Raw genomic sequence first — 27,500 nt, 5'->3', positions numbered from 1 at the left:
GACACATACAACAACACAGAGTTACACATGGAGTAAAACAAACATAAAGTCAATAATACAGTAGAAAAATAAGTCTATATACAATGTGAGCAAATGAGGTGAGATAAGGGAGGTAAAGGCAAAAAAAAGGCCATGGTGGCGAAGTAAATACAATATAGCAAGTAAAACACTGGAATGGTAGATTTGCAGTGGAAGAATGTGCAAAGTAGAGATAGAAATAATTGGGTGCAAAGGAGCGAAATAATAAAACAAATAAATACAGTAGGGGAGAGGTAGATTATAGATGGGCTATGTACAGGTGCAGTAATCTGTGAGCTTCTCTGACAGCTGGTGCTTAAAGCTAGTGAGGGAGATAAGTGTTTCCAGTTTCAGAGATTTTTGTAGTTCGTTCCAGTCATTGGCAGCAGAGAACTGGAAGGAGAGGCGGCATGCATTTAGTTTTACTTGTAAGGAGAGTTGTATGGCATTGAAGCTCGTCTGGACGGTTGTTAACACAGTGTTCAAAGAAGGGCCAGATGTATAGAGAATGGTGTCGTCTGCGTAGCGGTGGATCAGAGACTCACCAGCAGCAAGAGCGACATCATTGATGTATACAGAGAAGAGAGTCGGTCCAAGAATTGAACCCTGTGGCACCCCCATAGAGACTGCCAGAGGCCCGGACAACAGGCCCTCCGATTGACACACTGACTCTATCAGAGAAGTAGTTGGTGAACCAGGCGAGTGCAATCATTTGAGAAACCAAGGCTATCGAGTCTGCCGATGAGGATGTGGTGATTGACAGAGTCGAAAGCCTTGGCCAGGTCAATGAATACGGCTGCACAGTATTGTTTCTTATGTGCTATAATGGGCACATGTTTATATTTATTGATCTGTTTGACTGGGAGTAATGAAATTTGGCACACACGCTTGGGGATAGGAGTCTAGCTAACCTGTAGAATATAGTTCAGTTTGGTCACGTGGTGACGGTGTTGGACAGGAAAATGAGCAATGAAAATAAATGCTGAAATATTTACTTCAAAACAAACAAGATAAAAAACAAAACAATGAAACTAAGTAAACAACTAAAAAGCACGCTAAGGAAAAGCAAAGCTAAAAATGTGTTTTAAGATCTCTTTTAAATATGTACACAGTTAAGGCCCCCTTCAGGTTCTCTGACAGGCTATTCCAGAGGCTGGGGGTATAACATCTAAAGACTGCCTCGCCATGCCTCTTGGCCCAAGGCTTTGGGATAGTTAAAAGACCAGTGCCAGAGTATCTGAGGGACCTACTGGTTACATAACTTAAAAGCATGTCTGACATGTATTGGGGTGCACAATCATGGATTGATTTAAAAACCAATAAAATCATCTTAACATGAATTCTTAAACTCATAGGCAGCCAGTGCAGAGACTTTAAAACCTATGTAATGTGTGCTCTCCTTCTGGTCTTGGTCAGTACCCGTGCTGCAGCATTCTGTATGTTTTGCAGTTGACTAATGGCTTTCTTGGGTAGACCAGACAGGAGAGCATTACAGTAGTCAAGCCTGCTTGTAATAAAAGCATGCATGAGTCTCCTGCGAAATGCAGTGACTGTCTTCAGCTATTTTCTTAAACCCAGTGAAAACTGAAGCACTACCAAGAGAAGCCCTATCCTATCAAAGACATAAGAGTGAGGTACATCTCTTGCTGTCATGTTCAGAAGACCCCCTGTCAGTCAGATAGGAAACACTCCCTTAACAATTGCACCTCCTCTGCTGGGCTGCACGGCAGGTGCCAGGATAAGGTGTCGGAGAATCTGACAGGCTGTACCAGACATCTTCATCAGATCATCAACACCCTCAAAGACAGCCTGCGCCAGTATCCTTAGGGACCTCTCTAGGGGAGCACTCTCTTTCCTCTCTCTCTCAGACAGAGCAGCTCATTGGAGGAAAGGACTGCATATGGGCGGACTCAATCTCTTACATTTAATAATACAAAGGAGGAGAAAGACAGAGGTCCAAAGTAGGCCTATTGTATGTAGTCCTATCATCAGGCATAATAAAGTATATTGTAGACCTAATTGTATGAAAATGATGGATATGGTAAGATGACTCAACTGCATTTGTTGTGTGATTAAGTCCAGATACATTCCATCTGATGAAAAGGGTTAATAACTGTAACATGCTGATTGGATCATCATCTCAGATTTACATAAAGTCATTAGTGGCATGGCTTACATTGAACATGTAATGGTTTGATACACTGACACGAGGTCAGTGGAGTGTCAGCCAGACAGTAATGCAGCAGCGCTACTTAGTAGAGATGGCCATATGCAGATCCCCCCACTTCAGCTTCCATTAATGCTAACATAGTGATTAAAGTGAATGATTGCTGCTGAGGCYAGCCAGGCCACTCAACAGAGTCAGGAGGAAGAGATGATTCTCAATAGGCCCCTATAGAATTCCCCCAGGTTAAACTCTATTCTCAGAGTGTGTGATTCATAAAATGAACCTGGGATTCAAGTGGCTAACATGACAGTGGTGATGAGGCCTAACCGTGATTGAAATAGATTCTCCGTAGGGACCTCACTAACACTATTTCCCACTGTCAATCAACACGAGCAGGTCGACTCCCCCACAGGGAGGGCGAGTGAAGAATCACATTGAAATTGGAAGGTTGACAAGCTGGAGAATGACAAAATGATGTAATGCCTAAACGTAGATGGTACACAGGGTATATACTGTAATACAGAGCTCTCTCTGTAAGAAGCAAGCAGCTGTGGCTCTTCTGACACAACATCTCAACTATCATCTCCTCTTCATAACAAGGTCAGGCTAGGCAACCTAGACCACATATATCTCTGCTAAAATATTTACTATGAAATAGGAATGAGAAGTACTGTGATCATAGTGAACATTTTGCTGTAAGAAAGTCCATTATCTCTCCAAATAACTATACCTGTATCTAAGTAACCTGGATCACTTTGAAATTAAAATACAAACAAGATACCGTACATGATTCAATTAGCTTAGGCAGTGATCCATGAAAAGGTGTCAGTATTTTGTACAAAGACATTAAATGCAATATACCATACATTTATCAGTTTCCATTTTAGTAAATTAGCAGAATCTTTCATCCAGAGCAGTTAGAGTTAAATGCTAATCACTCAAGGGCACATCAGCAGATGATTCATCTTCAAATCCAAGTGAAAGGTCACTGGGATTTGAACCAGTGACCTTTCAGTTACTGGCCCAACTCTCTTAACCGCTAGGCTACCTGCTAGGCAATGATATACAAAAAAGTGTCAGTACTTAGTACAAAGAAGACACTAAATAGACTACATTTAACTGATTTACATAATGACTCACTTTGCAGGCAGAGAGTATTAATAGGGCTAAATGAGGGTGTTTTCAACGGGCCAGTATTGTGGGCCACTTGTTATAACAGATGTGTCACTATACAGATCTTAATTGTTGCACCATTAAGGTTTCACGGTTCCATTTCATGATCCGGTTTTAATCTCTCTCTCTCTCCCCCCCTCTCTCCCCCTCTCTCTCATTAACAGTCAAAGTCAGCAGATGAATCAGAGACATGTGAAACACAAGACAAGGACAACTATGAATGCACTAATTGTAAGTTGCTCTGGATAAGAACATCTGCTAAATGACTCAAATGTAAAATCTTAACTAAATGCAACATGGCAGGGTAGTAGCAAGGTAAATTTTACTGACAGGGATAAATATATGCAAACCAGATACGGTTACAGATCTAATTGTGTGCACTTGATCTTCTGGTTTCTGTCATTTTACCCTGAGACGGTCTTATCTTTCCAAAACAAAGTGACAGACAGACTAAGATTCGTATGCATATTTTGGCATCAGTTTAAAACAAATACTTTCACTTGTGTAGATATATGTTTTCTATATTATCTTGTAGATATATGGTTTCCTCTTACCTGTTTCAAAATGGTGTAGTTTGATCCATCCACACTTAGTTTCCTGATTTCATGATGATCTGCCAGTATGAGAAAAGGTTCCTCCACTGAAAGGATGAGAACAAACAAATGTCCTTTAGAATAAGGTAAACAAAAACAAAAAACACTGGAATCCAATGTGTCACTGGAACCATTCCATCAGACTGCAGTACAGTACCGGTATTCTACAGTACTAAGCTTGACATTTCTGAAAATAGGTAAACATCCCTTAGAACATCTCTTGTGAAATACTGTACATCACTAGAGAACCATTCTGACGGACAGCAGGTTAATACACTACAAGCTAATTACCAAGACGTGAATATCCTTACCTGAGAGAGCCTTGCAGGTGTTGGGGCTGCGCTCCAGGGCTTCGTAGCCGTCCACACACAGACACTTGAAGGATCCATAGGTGTTGATGCAACGCTGGCTGCAGGGCAGGCTGGAGGAACATTCATCAACGTCCACACACGTTTTCCCGTCATCCTTCAGCCGGAATCCAGGCCAACACTTGCACTGATCATCACACAAACAGAGAAGTAATGGAGCATATTTTAGTCTAGACAAATTGAACAAATTGTAGTCTATTTACTCAAGATATTGCAGCAGCTGGTTGATACAGTAAATGCTTTGCAGAGACAGAGGGACATTCAGCTACAATTTTAAACTGTAACACTCACTTAAATCTAACTTCTCAATTTGCCAGTACATCTACTTAGAAAATAACACAATACCAATAAAAAAACACTGGCATAAGTATGATGACATACTGTACATGTCATGGCAATACAACAATACAAAATAAAATAAAACTGCTGCCATTCAGCAAATCCAGCCCAAAATTACTGTATCAGCTGTTACTGGCCACTGCTTAAATTCCTCTCTGATCTACAGTTCTAACCTTCCAGGCCTTTCTGCTGATATATCTGTTCAGGCCAGATGGATGAGCTAGGGGTCTCTGTTGATGTGCTCTCTGGTCATCCAGCTCTGTTATGCTTCAGTCTCTAGTCAGCCAGGTCAGGGAATACTTTTTTACTCTATCCTTGTTGGTCACTTTGTAATGCAGAGAGCAGGGGGCAAGGAGGGGGCAAGAGGGGGGCAAGGAGGGGGCAAGGGGAGAACCCAGAGTGAGGGTCAGAGTGTGTTATTCTGACATCTCTGATGGCTGTGGGGTCACCCTGGAGCGACGACCGTGCCCTGGATCCAGGCCAGACAGCAGAATAGCACAGTCACCCCTCAGAACACTCAGCAGAACTGTCCTTCTCTCTGGCTGTGGCTCAAATGGCACCATATTCCCTATCTAGGGCACATAGGACTTTGGTAAAAAAGTAGTACACTAGGGAATAGGGTGTCATTTGAGACACAGCCTTTCTCTTTGACCAGCAAACAAACACGCTCCTGGACAGCTGGCAAGGAAGCCTTCCCAAAACCATTTACTCATATTTCATCACTTGTATCCATAGCATAGGTGTGTATACAATATGATGATAGGATCCTACTGTACTGTGTGTATAACCTGTGATGGATTGACTGTGCTTGCTTGCTTGACTGTGTGTGTGTGTTTTTAGCTTGTGTGGGTAAGCCTAATATAGCCTCAGGCACAACATAATCAATCATTTTAATCATGAAAATAAGGAGATAATAATGTTGGCACTTTACCAGTGCTGTGTTATAGGCTTCTGCATACAAAATATTTCAGAAACAATACAGTTTCCTTGATTAAACTCAGGTTCTGTACTTATTTAAAACGTGTCTATTGTTTTGGCTACATTATTAAATGCAAAAAAGAATGTAAATGTAAAATGTAAATTATTATTGGTAATACCTGCAAACGCTCCAGCATGTTAAAACTGTTCACCTATCAATCTGTCTCTGACAGAACTAAGGATTGGATATCAAGAACTTATAAAACCTGATGAAAGGAAAACTAACCTTGATTATGATTCTGAGTATACTGGTCCATGTGTAGTTGTCCAAGTTACGTATCAAGGCCCGAGTGTGGTGATTCCTACCTTGTATCCAACAGGAAGTTCCTGACAGTCCTGTGTACAGCCACTGACTCTGCGATTCAGACACTCGTTCACGTTGCAGTTCTTCTCATCGGACCTGTCTCCACAGTCGTCTTTCTTGTCACACAGACTCCCTTCAGAGATGCAGCGTCCATTGGAACACATGAAGAATGAACCGTTGCACAGACTCCCTGGAAGGTAATTTATAACTCAATGGTGAAGCAAAAAGTATTTCCAATAGTCATTTTTTATACTGCATTTTGGTAAATCAGATTAACTTTATTCAAGATTCCAAGATCAACAGATGAATGCTATTTGGAAAGTTTTACTCGTACAGTCTTCATATCTTTGGTTTCTATCCTCTATTAGTTAGACTGCTGACAGTAATGGATAGATTCGTACTGTAGAGAGAACCAAACAGCAGCAGACAGTACTTGTATCAAAGCAAACAGCAGTAGACTATACTACCTACAGCCAGAAAGTACTAACAGCAGTAGACTACATTACCTGCAGCCAGGCATTTGAGGTTCAGGGGCAGCTCGTCAGATCCGTCAGGACAGTCCGGGTAGCCGTCACACTCCCACTGAGCACTCAGCAGGCAGCGGCCGTCCCCACAGCGAAACTCCTCAGGTCCACAGGACCGGTACTCTGCAGAGCCAGAGATACAAAGAGAGCGCTGCAGCCTCACTAACTGACACTCACACAGGCCAACACATCATCGCAGATCCAAGTTAGATTACTGTAAAGGCATTCTACTTCCAACTAATTTTCTGTTACAGTAAGGTCTTAATGAGTTTTAACTCTGTTATAATGTAATACAATGTTATTACTCAGTTATTACTCTGTGGTAATGAAGACAAAGCAACAAATCTACTTGCCACATTCAAGTGACTCGTCAGATCCATCCCCACAGTCATCGTCATGATCACAGACAAAACGCAGGGGGACGCAGGCTTTGTTGTGGCAACGGAAGGAGTCCTCATTACATGTGTTGTTGGGTGCTAGGGGGGTGAGAAACAATGTTGAAGGGTTACATTATGAGTCAACATCACTCTAGAGATGTGGCATCACAATGCATATGCTCAACAATATGGAGTCAGCACTGGAGGAAGTGGGGTGGAGGTGGAGGAGGTATTTTCTTATCACTTTCATTTTTATTCCTGGTGAACTCTAACTTCTCCAAAATCCCCCCCCAAAAAAACTCATTAAACATTTTGTTAACCTTTTTTGTTCACTATTTAGTGACTGATATTGTATGTTTGCCCATTAAAAAGAGGGAAAACAAGACGTCAGAGGAACGCAAGGTAGTGAYATCACACTGACCTCTCACACTCTCCTCTGCAGCCAAAATGGAAGCCACATGCCATTTCTGTCTCTTAATTTGTTATGTTTTAATATGTTTGTAACGTGCAAAGATGCAATGTAAGTGTCAAAAAATGATGAAATAACATTGTAAACTAAATGTTTCATGAGTTTTATGGCGATTTAGTAACGTTTATTGACCGAGTTGGAAAACTTGTTGACATTGTGCCAGTGCTTGGCTAGCTAGCTACTTTAGTGAATAATGTGGAAATCTTAGTTAGTAAAACATACTAACACAGAGTGGTAAAGCCAACTAAAATAGTTATTCCATTGATTCTGATATGGGGAATTGAATTTGAATGGTTTGTCAAATCCATTAAAGATAAGTCCAACTGAAAAATGTTCTCCTGTCTCCTTATTTTCTCCTGGTTAGCCTATTGTTTGCAAAGGATGTTACATTGTAACTACAAAGTAATTAAAAAAAATGTCACTTCACTTTAGATTAAAGCTGCAATATGTAACTTTTTGGGCAACGAGACCAAATTCACATAGAAATGTGAGTTACATATTTGTCATTCTCATTGAAAGCAAGTCTAAAATATGTGCGCTATTTCTATGCTTCCCGGTCTTAACTTTCATTTTTGCATCTTTTACTTTCGGTTTAGTATGTACAATAGAAATGTACAATAGAAATAAACTAATTGAAAATGACCAGCAGTTAATGACAGGGTGTGCCTTGTTACAATTGTTGTTGTTTTTTTATTGTATTTTATTTCACCTTTAGGCCAGTTGAGAACAAGTTCTCATTTACAACTGCGACCTGGTCAAGATAAAGCATAGCAGTGCGACAAAAACAACAACACAGAGTTACACATAAACAAACGTACTGTCAATAACACAAAAGAAAAGAAAAATAGAAAGATCTATGTACAGTGTGTGCAAATGTAGAAGATTAGGGAGGTGGGCAATAACTAGGCCATAGAGGCGAAAATAATTACAATTTAGCATTAATACTGGAGTGATAGATGTGCAGATGATGATGTGCAAGTAGAGATACTGGGTTGCAAAAAAGAGCAAATGGGTAAGTAATAATATGGGGATGAGGTAGTTGGGTGTGCTATTTACAGATTGGCTGTGTACAGGTACAGTGATTGGTAAGCTGCTCTGACAGCTGATGCAGAAAGTTAGAGAGGGAGATATAAGACTCCAGCTTCAGAGAATGTTGCAATTCGTTCCAGTCATTGGCAGCAGAGAACTGGAAGGAAAGGCGGCCAAATTAAGTGTTGGCTTTGGGGATGACCAGTGCAATATAAAGTTGAAGTCGGAAGTTTACATACACCTTAGCCAAATACATCCGTTTTAAACAATTCCTGACATCTAATCCATGTAAAATTTCCCTGTCTTAGGTCAGGTAGGATCAACAATTTCTTTTAAGAATGTGAAATGTCAGAATAATAGTAGAGAGAATGATTTATTTCAGATTTGATTTCTTTCATCACATTCTCAGTGGGTCATAAATTTACATACACTCAATTAGTATTTGGTAGCATTGCCTTTAAAATGTTTAACTTGGGTCAAACATTTCGGGTAGCCTTCCACAAGCTTCCCACAATAAGTTGGCTGAATTTTGTCCAATTCCTCCTGACAGAGCTGGTGTAACTGAGTCAGGTTTGTAGGCCTCCTTGCTCGCACACGCTTTTTCAGTTCTGCCCACAAATTTTCTATAGGATTGAGGTCAGGGCTTTACGATGGCCACTCCAATACCTTGACTTTGTTGTCCTTAAGCCATTTTGCCACAACTTTGGAAGTATGCTTGCAAGCCTCCCCTTTTTATCCCTCCAAACATAACGATGGTCATTATGGCCAAGCAGTTCTATTTTTGTTTCATCAGACCAGAGGACATTTCTCCAAAAAGTACGATCTTTGTCACCATGTGCAGTTGCAAACCGTAGTCTGGCTTTTTTATGGCGGTTTTTGAGCAGTGGTTTCTTCCTTGCTGAGCGCCTTTCAGATTATGTCAATATAGGACTCGTTTTACTGTGGATATAGATACTTTTGTACCTGTTTCCTCCAGCATCTTCACAAGGTCCTTTGCTGTTGTTCTGGGATTGATTTGCACTTTTCACACCAAAGTACGTTCATCTCTAGGAGACAGAACGCATCTCCTTCCTGAGCGGTATGACGGCTGCATGGTCTCATGGTGTTTATATTTGCGTACTATTGTTTGTACAGATGAACGTGGTACCTTCAGGCATTTGGAAATTGCTCCCAAGGATGAACCAGACTTGTGGAAGTCTACAATTTTATTTCTGAGGTCTTGGCTGATTTTGTTTGATTTTCCCATGATGTCAAGCAAAGAGGCACTGAGTTTGAAGGTAGGCCTTGAAATACATCCACAGATACACCTCCAATTGACTAAAATGATGTCAATTAGCCTAACAGAAGCTTCTAAAGCCATGGCATCATTTTCTGGAATTTTCCAAGCTCTTTAAAGGCACAGTCAACTTAGTGTATGGAAACTTCTGACCCACTGGAATTGTGATACAGTGAATTATAAGTTAAATAATCTGTAAACAATTGTTGGAAAAATTACTTTGTCATGCACAAAGTAGATGTCCTAACCGACTTGCCAAAACTATAGTTTGTTAACAAGAAACGTGTGGAGTGGTTGAAAAACTAGTTTTAATGACTCCAACCTAAGTGTATGTAAACTTCCGACTTCAACTGTACCTGCTGGAACGTGTGCTACGTGTGGGTGTTGGTATGGTGACCAGTGAGCTGCGATAAGGCGGGGAATTACCTAGCAAAGACTTATAGATGACCTGGAGCCAGTGGGTTTGGCGACGGATATGTAGTGAGGGCCAGCCAACGAGAGCATATAGGTTGCAGTGGTGGGTAGTACAGTGGGGAGAACAAGTATTTGATACACTGCCGATTTTGCAGGTTTTCCTACTTACAAAGCGTGTAGAGGTCTGTAATTTTTATCATAGGTACACTTCAACTATGAGAGACGGAATCTAAAACAAAAATCCAGAAAATCACATTGTATGATTTTTAAGTAATTAATTTGCATTTTATTGCATGACATAAGTATTTGTTACATCAGAAAAGCAGAACTTAATATTTGGTACAGAAACCTTTGTTTGCAATTACAGAGATCATACGTTTCCTGTAGTTCTTGACTAGGTTTGCACACACTGCGGCAGGGATTTTGGCCCACTCCTCCCTACAGATCTTTTCCAGATCCTTCAGGTTTCGGGGCTGTCGCTGGGCCCAATACCGGAGTTTCAGCTCCCTCCAAAGATTTTCTATTGGGTTCAGGTCTGGAGACTGGCTAGGCCACCCAGGACCTTGAGATTTCTTACGGAGCCACTCCTTAGTTGCCATGGCTGTGTGCTTTGTGTCGTTGTCATGCTGGAAGACCCAGCCACGACCCATCTTCAATGCTCTTACTGAGGGAAGGAGGTTGTTGGCCAAGATCTCGCGATACATGGCCCCATCCATCCTCCCCTCAATAGTGCAGTCGTCCTGTCCCCTTGCAGAAAAGCATCCCCAAAGAATGATGTTTCCACCTCCATGCTTCACGGTTGGGATGGTGTTTCTTGGGGTGTACTCATACTTCTTCTTCCTCCAAACACGGCGAGTGGAGTTAGACCAAAAAGCTCTATTTTTGTCTCATCAGACCACATGACCTTCTCCCATTCCTCCTCTGGATCATCCAGATGGTCATTGGCAAACTTCAGACAGGCCTGACATGCACTGGCTTAAGCAGGGGGACCTTGCGTGCGCTGCAGATTTTAATCCATGACGGCGTAGTGTGTTACTAATGGTTTTCTTTGAGACTGGTGTCCCAGCTCTCTTCAGGTCATTGACCAGGTCCTGCCGTGTAGTTCTGGCTGATCCCTCACCTTCCTCATGATCATTGATGCCCCACGAGGTGAAATCTTGCATGGAGCCCCAGACCGAGGGTGATGACCGTCATCTTGAATTTCTTCCATTTTCTAATAATTGCGCAACAGTTGTTTCCTTCTCACCAAGTGCTTGCCTATTGTCCTGTAGCCCATCCCAGCCTTGTGCAGGTCTACAATTTTATCCCTGATGTCCTTACACAGCTCTCTGGTCTTGGCCATTGTGGAGAGGTTGGAATCTGTTTGATTGAGTGTGTGGACAGGTGTCTTTTATACAGGTAACGAGTTCAAACAGGTGCAGTTAATACAGGTAATGAGTGGAGAACAGGAGGCTTCTTAAAGAAAAACTAAAACAGCGTCTGTGAGAGCCGGAATTCTTACTGGTTGGTAGGTGATCAAATACTTATGTCATGCAATAAAATGCAAATTAATTATTTAAAAATCATACAATGTGATTTTCTGGATTTTTGTTTTAGATTCCGTCTCTCACAGTTGAAGTGTACCTATGATAAAAATTACAGACCTCTACATGCTTTGTAAGTAGGAAAACCTGCAAAATCGGCAGTGTATCAAATACTTGTTCTCCCCACTGTATATGGGGCTTTGGTGATAAAACGGATGGCACTGTGATAGACTACATCCAGTTTGCTGAGTGTTGGGGGCTATTTTGTAAATGACATCGCCGAAGTCAAGGATCGGTAGGATAGTCAGTTTACGAGGGTATGTTTGGCGGCATGAGTAAAGGAGGCTTTGTTGCGAAATAGGAAGCCAATTCTAGATTTAATTTTGGATTGGAGATGCTTAATGTGAGTCTGGAAGGAGAGTTTACAGTCTAACCAGACACCTAGGTATTTGTAGTTGTCCACATATTCCAGGTCAGAACCGTCCAGAGCAGTGATGCTAGTCGGGCGGGAGGGTGCGGGCAGCAATCGGTTGAAGAGCATGCACTTAGTTTTACTAGCATTTAAAAGCAGTTGGAGGCCATGGAAGGAGTGTTGTATGGCGTTGAAGCTCGTTTGGAGGTTTGTTAGCACAGTGTCCAAAGAAGGGACAGATGTATACAGAATGGTGTTACCAGGTCCTAGCCTATTTATTAATCCTGGTATTACATGTGGATTTGATGGTAGTGGCACCTTGTAGTTACATGTAACTAGGACAGATTTTGGGTTGAGTTATTAACATGGTAATTCACAGGTGGCTTTGAAATGTGTTATTACAAAACATTACTTACATAGTGGAACAAGTATATGTGTAATAACATCAGTAATTAAACATGTGGAATAACCTTCAGCAAGTGGATGTGTAATTACACATTCCTTTTTCCAATTGTGTAATAACTGATTGTGCTACAACCTTATTAACATGTAATTACACACAATTACCTATTTAACTACTATGTTTTTACTATAGTTATTACTGTGTAGCTATAGTACATAGTAACAGGGAAAACAATGTCAAGTGTTACCCAATCAACATTGACATGGAGTGATCTATTGTTGTCATCTAACAGATAGAGCCACAGACAACACTATCTTTACTATCTAACATTAATATGGAGGGCCATTGCAAACTTACCACATCCAGCTGCAGCCAGTTCGTCGCTGCCATCAGGACAGTCTCTCTCCCCGTCACAGAGCCAGTGTTTGGGGACACAGGCGTAGGACCCAGGGCAGCTGAATAACCCTGGAGCACACGTTACCAAACCTGAGGGGGCAAATAGGGGGAAAGAGGGGAAAGGTCAAGCAAACTGCATAATGTACTAAGCTGAACTACATCCTAAGACCACTATGAGTTACAACGTAGAATGGATATATTATAATATCCATTCCCTTCTTGCCACTTACATTCAAGCATAGGCCTATATCGTACAAGATCTGTTACGTTTTATGTGGCCTCAGAGACAATACAAAGCAATTAATGAAAATCCTCATTCTGTGAAAATAAACTGAAGTACATTTGCTCAATAATGCTTGTCTGGTTAAAATGCACTTTCTTGCTTTCAATTGCAAAAGTGTAGGGAAAGGTTTAGGGCTATTTCATTAATATTGCCTTGACATTTCTATTACAATCCAATTATACCACTGTTTCCAGCAAACATTTTCTATTTATTGTTGTATGATTATTTCTGTTTATTGGGAAATTAATTATTGTAACATCTCATTTATGCTGTGAAATTGCTCTGCCTCTTGGCTATAATGATGAAAAATCAATTTTCCCTCACCACGTCGTCAAAGTATTTTTAATCTCTTTAATTTCATTTCTGTGCATAATTTCAAGAGCCTAGTCTAAAACTCAAAGGTCTATAACTGGTCTCAAAACAATGTTCTACAATGTTGCAMTCAGGTTGTCAGACTGGTCTCAAACTGCATGTTTGAGATACATGTTGCCTTCACCCAAAGTATTGCCACATGACCGTGGGTACTTACCACAGATCTGCACACTCTCATCCAGTCCGTCCTCACAATCGTTCTCTCCATCACACAGCCACTGCTTGGCGATGCACTTGTTCTTAGAGCAGGCAAACTGGTTCCACAGGCAAGAGGAGTCTAGGGGAGAAACAGCACATTCCCAACACCATAAATCTAAACACGTAAGTGAAAGAAAAAAATGACAAAAACAACACACTGTAGTAGAAGTCGCCTAGTTCTTTTCAATCAAAGCACACTTTTCTCATTTGCCCCTTAGCCTTTCTATTTTCAGAGAGGGTTACTGGCCTTGGAGCCAATTAGAAGACGTTGTGTTTTCTCTTCTTCAGTTTTTAGTATAAAACATCTGTAGGGGTTTTAAGGAGAGCCGACTGGTTACAAATATGAAAAGAAAAAAACCCATTTACATTTACGTTTTTATTTTCTAAATCAAATGGCTGGAGGTTTGCATAATGCAACAATGTGAAGAATAACAAATATTGCCAAAGGGTCTATGATTTGAGAATGTACTCCCTACTGAAATAATGACATTTTAGTCATTTATCCAGAACAAAATCGTAACATACAAATTGCACACAAATTCTTTGAAAATGCACATAGTTTAATATTGCGATGTATTTGGAAATACACTTGGAAAGTATTGGCGTGTATTTGAAAATACTAAAATACACAGACAAATTGAATTATTTCAATACTCCGTGCATTTGAACCTAGGTCTGTTCGGTCCTAAAGGTATATTAAATAATGTATTTGAAATAAATAGGTTGCTGATTTGCCACATTATTTGAAAATAAGTATTTAAATATGCATGTCATGAACMGAAGTCTGGTGTCTATTCATAGATCATATATGCTTTTCCTATCAAGGTCACACTGATTTACATGCTGTAAATCAAAAATAAGTCTTATACTGTTGAACAGGACAATCACAGATGATGGAGATACAGATAGGAACAAATATCTTCATATCGGGATTCATTGAACTTCACAGAACCACCCTCCCTTGGGGGCCTAGATCCAGTGCCTCTGTCTCTCCCAGTCTCGCAAAGGTCCATTCAGTTTAGAAGAAATGCTAATATTCCATATCTTAGGCTTCCATGGTATTTCACTGTACTGGGAAAGCTCATCAGACGTTTTACAATGACAAGTATTTCATCTAATCAGTTGTGAGATTTTTGATTACCAGAGAAAATGACATTTTCTTCAAACTATTTTCCTTTACTATAATTTGTCAATATCATTGGCTTTTTATATGGTAATTAACTTAGCGAAATTGGAATATCTTCTATTTGTCCTGGGAATGCCAATTCTAAACATCTAACAGACTGAATGCCATTCAGACAGCAGCATCATTCTGCTCAGCTTTGAAAGGAGCTACAGTACATTTTTGATTCTCGATACCATGATTTCTAATTCAAATAAATTCAAACAATAATGAAGCACTTAGCTAAATGAATTGGAACATGTTCTTCACTCCATTGATGGTACACAGAATCATGTTAGATTAAATGGTATCCTATGAGTCACCCAGTTAACATGTAATTCATTAAATACGATTACCAATCTGCATTTTCCCCTTGATTTAGACAATTTACTGTAATGTATTTCACTTCAACAAACAAGCATGATCTCACTCTTCAAGGCAGTTAACACATATGACAGTGTTATTTATGTGGGCCATTTTATCAAAATGAATGAATTCCTCAGTAGTTCAGTGCATTTATTCATCTGAAGCCCAACTCTGACAGAAGTGAGTTGAGCATACGTATTAACACCTCAGTGGCACTCAAACGCTCTTGGAAGATTATTTTTCTTCACTTTGATGACAGAAGCAATGACATGTATGGTGTACATGATAGCATATTGGTTTGATAGCATATTTACCCAGACCATGACTCAGTTATGCTCTAGCTATCTAATTGGAAAGTCCTTTACTTTGTCATGGTAAGTTATGCATACATTAAAGAGGACCATAGAGGTGGGTTAGAAGTGTTCTTGTCTTCCCTGGTGAGAGTGGGTAAAAGGGTTCCATGTGAAAGGAACATTCCATGTGATCCTTTCAGATATCAGTCACTTTTCAGTGAACCCACATGTTTCCATCTCTGATAACAACTCATAATGACTGATGGCTAATGAATTAATAGTTACACACAAAGGTAGAATATGCTAATTCAAAGCCAGGAAAGAAAAACACACTGTGTCCTTTTTAAGTGGCTATATTTGAATATCGAGGCTGGAGAGAAACTCTCTCTACAACACCCAGTAGGTTAGCAGACAGCTTGGAAATGCAATTAAACACACAATGAGGATACACAATGGAATGTGTAGAAGAGACATGACTCTGTGACGTACTGTACAATTAACTCTAATCATTACTGATTTGTCATGACTAACACTGGATTTGTGGCTTCCTGTGGTTGTCTAGAAGTCATTCAGACAAGCCCAATAATAAATGGTCTCTTTGTAGTGGAATGTAATGTTGCTACCCACATGGTCTTATAAACATAGCAAGCCCTTACTGCACTAAACTTCATCGGCCAAGTCATCAGTCTTTCTGTCCATATTAATACACTGGATTTGTGGCTTCCTATAGATGTCTTTAAGTCATTCAGACAAGCTGTCTTAGAAACCGTCTCTTTGTAATGTAACGGACCATCAACATAGCAAAGCCTTACCACACTGAAATTCATCTGCCCCGTCCTCACAGTCCTTCTGTCCATCACACAGCCACACACTGGAGATACAGTTACCGCTTGGGCAGGCGAAGTGGCCCTCTTCACATTTCTGCCCATGGGAAACTAGGGCAGACAACAATGGAAGGGAATAGCCATCTGGGTGTTAGAGGTGATTCAGTGGTGATTCAGTAATGATTCAGGTCATTATCTTTTCCCTAAGCTCTCTGCGAATCCCTAATTCTGTCTCGCCTAATCACTTCAGGAAATCATATTTATGTTTTATGATTTTCTCTAACTCTTCTCTAATTGAAGCTGACTTCCTCAATCTTTCTTCCCTAAGCATAGAGCACGGAGAGAGGAGGAGAGATGAGAAGAGAGGAGAGGACACGAGATGAGAGAGGTGATGAGAGGAGACGTGACGTGACGAGAGAGGAGGAGAGACTCACCCTGGCAGTTGGTCTCATCTGCGTAATCTCCACAGTCATTGGCTCCATCACAGATCCAGGAGGGGTGGATACACAGTGAGGTGGAGTTACAGCTAATGAAGACTCTCTCTTTTACCCCCAGTTTGTAGAAGTCAGAGCAATCTGTGTGGTCTACACAAAAACATTAGCTAGCTAAACATTAGCTACTACAAATCCGCAAACAGTCGCTAACACTTCTCCTGGATTTGGATGGATAAGGTATAAACAGGTAAAAGTCAAGTTAACAGTGTACATTAAGTTGCTATTTTACCTGTGTAATAAGACTGTAAATATAATCTGGATAATGCTGGATGACTGAACCCAAGTGATCCATCAATGGTGATAGCAGGCTACCATGTTTGCAAACTAACACTTTTTTGGATCATCACACACCACACTTTGACAAGGCTTAACTTACTGCAGTTCTTTTCATCTGAGGCATCAGCACAGTCAATGACCTGGTTACACCAGGCTGAGCCGGTGATACAGCTCCCATCTTGGCAGGATGATTCAGACGACACGCACGTGACATCTGAGAGGAGAGTGGGAAAGGGAAATTAACACTTCAAAAAGGCCCGATGCTAAATCATCAGGGAGGTAGAGAGCACTTAATAGTGTGAACCAGGTAGATGACTCAGTAGTGTTTAGCATCAGGTTCAGGGAGAATATCTAGGATAGGGAGGATGTCAGGAGTATATATATCAGTGTGTGGTGTGTGTGTGGTTGTGTGTGTTGTGTGTGTGTGTGTGTGTGTGTGTGGTGTGTGTGTGTGTGTGTGTGTGTGTGTGTGTGTGTGTGTGTTGTGTGTGTGTGTGTGTGTGTGTGTGTGTGTGTGTGTGTGTGTGTGTGTGTGTGTGTGTGTGTGTGTGTGTGTGTGTGTGTGTGTGTGTGTGTGTGTGTGTGTGGTGTGGTGAGCTGAATTAGTTCAAAGCAACAAAAAAAAAATAACATTGAGTCATATTAAAACATGATAATTTCAGGATTTATTTATGATCATTTAGTTTATGGGACAGCAAGTTATGGTCTGTTATTATGAGCCCTACAAATAAACCACTGCACATTAGATACTAAGACATTATCTTTGATAGATCTAGTGAAGAGAAGGGGTTTTCTTGCTCAATTTACTTTGGTCTTTTCATTTAGATGCATATAATTACATGTTTTAACAGGGGTATTGTTGATTATTTACCATTAATAACTGAACCGACTGCTTGCGTTGAGACACATTACAGCTAGATGTGCCTGATTTTACAGTCCTGGAAAGCTTCATCCATCTTTAGAGAACTGCTGCCTCACAGCCTCTCTTAATTGTCTTGTTTCAGGTTTAAAAAACATTAAGTTCCTGCTAAACAGTGCTAGGTTTGTTTTCCTCTGGGCCAACTGCTGAATCACAGCCCCAGAAACAAAATTGAAAAAATAGCGAACATAATAGCAAAGATTTTGAATACCACTTGATTTGAATAGCAATAACAAATATTGGAGATTAGGGGCCATCTTTGCATGACGAAAATAACAACACGAAGAGTGAGCCACTTTAATGATAATTTTCCGAACATTTTGTGCCTAACATCCTCCCCTTCTGTCTCTGAGGAGTGGTATGTATGTGGTATGTGGTATCCTTGGTATGTGATGTTGGGGCTCATTAAAGAGATGGGCTTAGCCCAGTGTGGAGCCTGCAATGCTGCACACACACACACACACACACACACACACATACCCACCCACACACAGAGAGAGTGTAAGCAGAGAGTTACCTGCCTTCTGAGGTATCAGGATTGACTGGGAGATTAAGCAGTCTATCCATACTCACTGTTACAGAAGGCCTCGTCTGAGTTATCCCCACAGTCATCGACCCCATCGCAAAAACGACTGTTGGCCACACAGCGCTGGTTGTAGCATGCCCTGAAGCCTCTCCTACAAATCCTGTTGTCTGGCGAAATGACAAAACAAAATATGTTCACTTTGAAAGGAAATGCTAATGGTAGTCCTTAGGCTACTGTCACTTTCTTCACATGACGTCCTCTAGACTACAACTGGCATAGTCCCACACTGTATGTGCTCTAGCCAATTCTTCTACACTCTTAGAAAAAAAGAGGGTCTATCTAGAACCTATAATGGTTCTTCTGCTGTCCCCATAGGATAACCCTTTAAAGAACCCTTTTTGGTTCCAGGTAGAATCATTTTGTTTCCAGGCAGAACCCTTTTGGGTTCCATGTAGGAACCTTTCCACAGCGGGTTCAAAATGCACCCAAAAGAGTTCTCCCTGGAACCAAAACATTTTTGCCTATGGGGACAGACGAAGAATCCTTTTGGAACCCTTTTTTCTAGCTGTAGTTGGCTAGCAAGCAAGCAAGGAATAAGAACGGTCAGCCAGTATAGCAATAGAACATTTAGAATGAACGACTGGGTCGCGTCCATAGATACAGAACAGAAAGACTCAATGACTGGGTCACGTCCATAGATACAGAACAGAAAGACTCAATGGCTGGGTCACGTCCATAGATACAGAACAGAAAGACTCAATGACTGGGTCACGTCCATAGATACAGAACAGAAAGACTCAATGACTGGGTCCACGTTCTAGATACAGAACAGAAAGACTCAATGACTGGGTCACGTCCATAGATCCAGAACAGAAAGACTCAATGACTGGGTCACGTCCATAGATACAGAACAGAAAGACTCAATGACTGGGTCACGTCCATAGATCAGAACAGAAAGACTCAATGACTGGGTCACGTCCATAGATACAGAACAGAAAGACTCAATGACTGGGTCACGTCCATAGATACAGAACAGAAAGACTCAATGACTGGGTCACGTCCATAGATACAGAACAGAAAGACTCAATGACTGGGTCACGTCACCCGAACCGATGGAACGAACGACCAGCCAGCTTGGGTAGCAACCCTACATTTGTGTTGGGACTATATCTTGTGGAAGGATGAAATTGTATGAATACATTTATCAAAATACCAATTTTTTCTAAGAGTGTATGGTTGTCATAACAACAACCATAAATCATAACGACAACCATAAATCAAATTTTATTTGTCACATGCACCGAATACAACAGGTGTAGACCTTACCGTGAAATGCTTACTTACAAGCCCTTAACCAACAATGCAGTTCAAGAAATAGAGTTAAGAAAACATTTACTAAATAAACTAAAGTAAAAAAATTAAATAAAAACACAATAAAATTACATAACAATAACGAGGCTATATGCAGGGGGTACCGGTACGGAGTCAATGTGTGGTGGTACAGGTTAGTCGAGGTCATTTGTACATATACTGTAGGTAGGGGTAAAATGACTATTCATAGATAATAAACAGCGAGTAGGGGGTGGGGGGTCAATGTAAATAGTCCGGGTGGTCATTTGATTAATTGTTCAGCAGTCTTATAGCTTGGGGGTAGAAGCTGTTAAGGAACTTTTTGGACCGAGACATGACGCTCCGGTAACACTTGTCGTGTGGTAGCAGAGAGAAGAGTCTATGACTTGGGTCATGGATGGCAGGAAGCTTGGCCCCAGTGATGCATTGGGCCGTACACACTACCCTCTGTAGCGCCTTATGGACGGATGCCGAGCAGTTGCCATACCAGGCGGTGATGCAACCATTCAGGATGCCCTCGATGGTGCAGCTGTATAACTTTTTGAGGATCTGGGGACTATTGCCAAATCTTTACAGTCTCCTGAGGAGAAAAAGGTGTTGTCGTGCCCTCTTCACAACTGTCTTGGTGTGTTTGGACCATGATAGGTCCTTAGTGATGTTGACTCCGAGGAACTTTAAACTCTCGACCCACTCCACTACAGCCCCATCGATGTTAATGGGGGCCTGTTCAGCCCTCCTTTTCCTGTAGTCCACGATCATCTCCTTTGTCTTGCTCACTTTGAGGGAGAGGTTGTTGTCCTGGCACCACATTGCCAGGTCTCTGACCTCCTCCCTATAGGCTGTCTCATCGTTGTCAGTGATCAGGTCGCGTTGTAGCCAACCCTGCTATTGTTGTCATGCCATATGGATGGTTACAGCACATCGTATTTGACCAGGCTATCTTGTTAGCATGTAGTTAAGTGATAATGCACGAGAAGCCTGTGTTTGGAGGATATATTGGCACAGGTTTTGCTAGGCCTAAGACGAAGTGACAATATGACAATATATAGTAAGATCAATTGCTTACCACAATATTGCATTTTCTCATCTGACTTGTCTTTGCAGTGAGCTACTCCATCACACGTGAACTGATAGTTGATGCACTCGCCGTTTCCGCATTCAAACTCTGTGTGGATGTTGCAGGAGGAATTCTCTGCTGTAAAAGTAGATAACTTGTTTAATTAGCTTAGTCAAGTCAAATGTTGATTTATTCTCTCACCATAATGGCTTTAGCTGTGGTCTCAAAGTTTGCAGAAGCTGTACTAAGCTTAGCTGTAAACGTACCAGTATGACCTTGATGTCAAAAATACATACACTGTACACTGAGTATACAAAACATGACAGACTGACCAGGTGAATCCAGGTGAAAGCTATGATCCCTTATTGATGCCACTTGTTAAATCCACTTCAATCAGTGTAGATGAAGGGGAGGAGATAGGTTAAAGAAGGATTTCTAAGCTTGGGGACAATTGAGACATGGATTGTGTATGTGTGCCATTCAGAGGGTGAATGGGAAAGACAAAATATTTATGTGCTTTTGAACAGGGTATGGTAGTAGGTTCCAGGCCCACCGGTTTTTGTCAAGAACTACAACTCTGCAGTTTCCCATGTGTATCCAGAATGGTCCACCACCCAAAGGAGATCCAGTCAACTTGACACAACTGTGGGAAGCATTGGAGTCAACATGGGCCAGCATCCCTGTGGAACGCTTTCGACATCTTGTAGACTACATGCCCCGGCGAATTTAGGCTGTTCTGAGGGCAAAGGTGTGGGGCGGTGCAACTCAATATTAGGAAGGTGTTCCTAATGTTTGATATAGTCAGTGTATATTCTCCACCTAAAGTAAGTTAATCAGTTGTTAAAGTAGTACAACTGCCTAAAACAGCCTGTCCTTGCCAGTGAATAAAAGTGTATAGACAATAACTAAAGAGGGAACATTTCTCTCAGAAAAAAATATATTGTTAAGTTGAAAATCTAGAGCAATCAACTACATTATATTTGTTGTGAGAATTGCAAGGTTATATAATGTATGACTGTTTAAAAAGGCAAAATGTCATGGCTTACAAATGCATTTGTTGTCATCTAATAAGACACGTGCTCCCCGACAACTACAGTTGACTCTTCCATCTGGGGTCAACAAACACAGGTCACCACAGCCACCGTTATTGACTCTACATGGGGACAGCTCACCTGCAAAACACACAGCCAACCAGAGATATTATAGACATAACAAGAGACCAACAACAGATGCTATAGACATAACAGAAGGCAAAAAGACAAAGTGAGGTTGCAATTATTACAGTATATTGTAACGTCAAAGCATTTCCGAATGTTGAATATCAACTGTTTATAGGAACCTTTAATAATACTGAGAGACAAATAAACTAAACGTCACCAGATTATTAAGGGCTAAATCTCAAATAGCATAGAGTTTATTTCAACGCCAACGGTCACAACCCCCAGCTCCCACCAGCCCACCATAAAAGACGCATTAGCTCAGTCAGTGTGACAGGAACAAGCAGGTATGGTCTCATCCTCCCTGATAAAGAAAGAGCAAAGCATGCAGAGGGAGGGGAAACAATAAAGCACAGGCATCACCAGTGCTCACCGGAGAGACACGTGACAAATGAACCATAGCTTTCCTTTCCTTCCCTCCCCTCCAAACCTCTGTCTCTCATTCACGCATCAGTGTCTGTGTGTGGGGGATGTGTATGTGAGGGATGTGTCGGTGTGTGTGTGTGTGCGCATGTGTGTGAGGATGGATGGATGAGTCAGCAGGCCTCTGGAAGAACTCCTAGAGCCCCCAGGTTCAGGTTGGCCTCATCTGATTACAGAGGAACGGGAGGATCAGGAAGGACAGACAGGAAGACTGATGAAAATGTGGAAACATTGACTTCACATTTAACTATCTGGAGGAGGAAAACTGGGGTGAGATGAACAGCGGTCCTGTGTGACTCAGCTTTACATGTAATAGCGTGACGGTAGCAATCTAGGTTCAATGCCCGCAGGGATCACATACATACTAAAATGGATGCATTACCTGTACTGTAATTAGCTTTGGATAAATGTTTTATTAATTTATACATTGCAGGTTGTTACTTATCAATTGGCAAGACGGAGAGGTCAAAAAGTTATGTCTGCGATCATTTGTGATGATGAAATAAATTAGAAGGAAAAGTCCCTCAACATCTTCACAGAGAGAGTCAAGCCGTTGGGAAGCTCTTAAGTACTTTTCCCAATGTCCTAGTATATGCACTCTTCAGAGCCCTCCTATCGAACTCGGGGATTATTTTTATTAATTACGTTGCCAGCTTTAGTTTCTCCCCAGCTAAATAAAACCATCTTAATATATCATTCCCACCATTTTCTTCACATCAAGAGAAGGAGCCCTGGATTGTAGATACACTGCTGTGAGTCCTACTGGAAAACCAATAAGTAAAGAGAACCCCAAACCCCAAAATAAATTAAACAGACAAATGTAGGCAAATGCACAGATCTGCAACAGCCAGATGAAAAAAAATACTATTACACTAATAGATCTATTCTTCTCTTACACATTCCATATTGGAGAGAAATAATGTGTGTGTATAAGTGCATTGCACAGACATACATGGGCTCCCAAACATTCACAAACAATCTATCCCTGTCTTTTTGAGATAAGATTCCAGGGAGTTGGTGTCGTAAGTCTAGATTCCAGGGAGTTGGTGTCGTAAGTCTAGATTCCAGGGAGTTGGTGTCGTAAGTCTAGATTCCAGGGAGTTGGTGTCATAAGTCTAGATACTCACAGCTGTTGGAGTCATTTGTCACAGCGATGATTCCCATGGGCTGGTGGGGGATATCTGCTCGCAGAACCTTGGTCTCTCCACCTGTGTACTTGTTGGATCGTAGCACGGCCCTGCGAGCCCAGTCCGACCAGAAGATGAAGTCCCCATAAATAGCCAGGCCAAAAAACGTTCCTGGCCCTGACTTCACGATGACCTGTGATTTACAAAGCAGTACATCAGTGAAAGCATTCATAACTTGTCTAATATGTCTAGAGTGCCAATACCGCTAAGTCCTCTACCTCCTTGTACTCTAGTAAAACATATATGATTGTCAAAGACTTCATGTCAATTACATCTAAACATCACATTAGTAAATATTGATGAAAACATAAATAAAAATAAATTTAAAAAAAGACCTTGAATACATAGCACGAAGAAATAAATTGATCACTGCATCATCAACTCCTGTACACACAAACACATACAACCTCTCCTAGGTTACTGCTAAACCCAGATGTTGTTGCTATGTAAATGTAGGACAGTGTCACAGAGAGGGAGGCAGGAATACATCAGACAGATGGCTCCTTTGGGAGTCTCTCTCTATGCTGGGGCCACCAGGCAGGTCTTCCTGCAGTTCTGTAGTCTCAGCAATTAGTGGGACATGCATGTAACCATCATCACATTAGCCCTGCTGCCATACAGGGATTAATAGGACAGGTGTTGATTCAAGGAGCACAGCTTGTTACAGGAAAAACAACTGGCCAGCAGGAGAGAAAGAGCAAGAGAAAGGGCAACCAGTGGAGCACAAACAACATTGTAAATACCACCAATATTTATCTCTTTATTTATCGTCCCCTACTATTCCTACTACAACTATTTACATTGCTAAAACACTGTACATAGCGGATAATATAACACTTGAAATGTCTTTATCTTTTTGAGGGTCATATTTAATGTTATATTCTAATATATTTTTTTATGTTTTGTGTCTTCTCACTTTTGTTGATTGTTTATTTCACTTGCTCTGGCAATGTAAACATGCTTCCCATGCCAATAAAACCCCTATGAATTGAGAGAGAGAAAGAGACGACAAGGAAGCCAGAGGGATTTTGACGGAAATTTGATTAGGGAGAATGCTAGTTTTATACACAAGGACTAATTACCATTGTGTTCAAAATCTCTCATAGTCTACTTATATGAAATTTCTTGCCACGTGTGCTCCCTTTCCAGCCTCTAGGTCACCAGGCTGCTCGTTATGGCGCACAACTGTCACCATCGCTACGCGCACCTGCGGAGACTCACCTGGACTCCATCACCTCCCTGATTATATGTCACTCCCTTTCGTTTCTTCCCCAGGCGTTATTGTTTCTGTTCCAGTGTCATGTCTGTGCGTTGTTCGTGTTTTGTATTATGTTACGTTTATTTATTAAAACACTCACTCCCTGAACTTGCTTCCCGACTCTCAGCGCACACGTTACAGTTCTGAGTAAATTAAACCAAACTTTATGAGTTGTAGAAAACAAAAGGAAGGGAAGCGCTGCTGGGATATAATAGTAGAACTTTATAGGTAGATGTTCTTTGGCAAAGGGGTTAAATGGTCAGCAAGAAAACTAAAAGGACCAAGGCATTATTCATATGATTAAAATGCATTTATTGTTATGGCATGTTCAATAGAACAAACTATTTAAAACTCTGACTTATTTTAACATGGCCTTCGTCAGGGAGTACTTTGAGAACTTTAAAAGTATTGTTTGACTTGCTTAGGTACAGTTGTAAATTTACTAGGGTGGGGTTGCTAGTCCAAAACTTTTCTTTATGCTTTGGGGAGGGTTATGTGATTTGTTATTGGGCACAGGGGATGGTCGTGTATTTCCCCCTGGTTTAGATTCCATATTTTGCAGGTTTTACTATATAATTTCTTCCATATAGCCACATTTCCTCATCTGCTTGCTTGTGTCTCCCCTATCGAGGTGTGTTGGTACTTCCCTTATGCACTATGCTTTTCTGCGGCTTACTATACAGTCAACATTATCCTGCCCTCTGTTCATAGTGACAATAGTGGTAGGTGGATTGTTTGCCCAGGTCTGCAGTAGGTTACTAACAAACATATCACACATAAAATCATTCAAATCTACACCAATTTTCAATATAAATCCACAAGAACATAGAGGAATAGCTGACAGGCAGCAGAGGCCAGGTGTTTCTTTGCAAGAACACATGAAAGAACAGTCAAGACATGAGACACGCAGCTCAAAAAAGCTCTCCTATTGATCTTGTTTAGGCCATGAAAGTTGAATTTACTGTATAACCTATTCCCCTCTTCACAATTCTTTGAATGAATGACGTGCTTCGCCATTGTAGTAATTGCGGTTTGGTTAAATCGTGGTAAATTGAATCATGGGAATCATAAGAATCATCTGTGAATCGCAAACAGTAAAAGGAAACAATTTAGCTGTAGCCTTCATTTTGAATTGTGTCGCTGCAAAACAAATTTTGTAGATACTTTAGGTTTATTTGGACATTCAATTTATGAGACATTGCAACTCAATAGATGCTAGTAGTCAGCCTGAAGTAAACACTTCTAAAAGCAAGATATACTGTATGTTGGCTCTATAAAATCCACAATGCCTGCTGAAACAGTCATTTTCAAAGTTTTTCCCCCAAACCCTTCCCAATTAAATGTTGAATGCAAGGTAGGCCTACCTGGCAGAATGATATCATGATGATTTATATCAATTCGGTTGCACATTTGATTTACATACTCTGCCATCACATGTGCAGTACAGAAATCTGACAGAAACATCACTAGCTTAACACAAATGTACTGTAACTAAAACTTGTCTTGGACATATTTTCAATAACGCCTTCTAACACCTGACACCAATATAGTGGATTGAGGGGTACCCTGACTGGGACTCAAACCCGGGTCCCTGTGACTGTCACTCCAAAACCATTATACTGAACAGCTTCTACCCCCAAGCCATGAGACTGCTGAACAGTTAATCAAATGGCAACCCGGACTATTTACATTGACTCCCTTATTTATTTATTTATCTTAATCGTTTTGCACGGACTCCTTTGCACTGGCTCTATGTACACTCGATAGACTCTACCCACACATACTACACTGACACTCCAACACACACAAAACACATACACACACACACATGTATATTGACGCCACACACACTCACACATTGACACGCTTTCACACTTCACATACACTGCTGCTACTCTGTTTATTATACAGCTTATCCTGATTGCTTAGTCACTTTTACCCTTACCCACAAATACAGTTTGATTTGATTTTGGCGACTCCGGGATGCTGGCCTTCGAGGCAGAGTTCCTCTGTCCAGTGTCTGTGTTCTTTTGACCATCTTAATCTTTTCCTTTTATTGGCCAGTCTGAGATATGGATTTTTCTTTGCAACTCTGCCTAGAAGGCCAGCATCCCGGAGTCGCCTCTTCACTGTTGACATTGAGAATGTTGTTTTGTGGGTACTATTTAATGAAGCTGCCAGTTGAGGACCTATGAGGCGTCTGTTTCTCAAACTAGACACTCTAATGTACTTGTCCTCTTGCTCAGTTGTGCACCGGGGCCTCCCACTCCTCTTTCTATTCTGGTTAGTGCCAGTTTGCTCTGTTCTGTCAAGGAGTAGTACAAGATCTTCAGTTTCTTGGCAATTTCTCTCATGGAAAAGCCTTCATTTATCAGAACAAGAATAGACTGACAAGTTTCAGAAGAAAGTTTCTGGCCAAGAATGTTTCTGGACATTTTTAGCCTGTAATCAAACCCACAAATGCTGATGCTCCAGATACTCAACTAGTCTAAAGTACTCCAGTTTTATTGCTTCTTTAAATCAGGACAACAG

General features: G+C 41.0%; 1 protein-coding gene across 1 annotated transcript in view; it reads right to left on the bottom strand.

Annotated features, from left to right (window-relative positions):
• Nucleotides 1–27,500, bottom strand: part of lrp1bb (low density lipoprotein receptor-related protein 1Bb) — a 393,420-nt gene that overhangs the window by 75,494 nt on the left and 290,426 nt on the right. Inside the window, exons 45-57 of the mRNA XM_070446279.1 lie at nt 21,930–22,055; nt 20,893–21,021; nt 18,524–18,643; nt 17,132–17,245; nt 16,696–16,845; nt 16,250–16,372; nt 13,576–13,695; nt 12,725–12,853; nt 6,818–6,940; nt 6,447–6,587; nt 5,943–6,130; nt 4,263–4,446; nt 3,913–3,998 (exon numbers count right to left, since the gene is read on the bottom strand). Of these exons, the coding sequence (XP_070302380.1) occupies nt 3,913–3,998; nt 4,263–4,446; nt 5,943–6,130; nt 6,447–6,587; nt 6,818–6,940; nt 12,725–12,853; nt 13,576–13,695; nt 16,250–16,372; nt 16,696–16,845; nt 17,132–17,245; nt 18,524–18,643; nt 20,893–21,021; nt 21,930–22,055 (1,733 nt within the window). The remainder of the gene's footprint in view (nt 1–3,912; nt 3,999–4,262; nt 4,447–5,942; nt 6,131–6,446; nt 6,588–6,817; nt 6,941–12,724; nt 12,854–13,575; nt 13,696–16,249; nt 16,373–16,695; nt 16,846–17,131; nt 17,246–18,523; nt 18,644–20,892; nt 21,022–21,929; nt 22,056–27,500) is intronic.

This window comes from Salvelinus sp. IW2-2015, linkage group LG2 (genome assembly GCF_002910315.2).
Source record: "Salvelinus sp. IW2-2015 linkage group LG2, ASM291031v2, whole genome shotgun sequence".
Taxonomy (NCBI): Eukaryota; Metazoa; Chordata; class Actinopteri; order Salmoniformes; family Salmonidae; genus Salvelinus; species Salvelinus sp. IW2-2015.
Note: the sequence above shows the minus strand (reverse complement) of the source record. Positions and strands in the feature narration are given on the sequence as shown.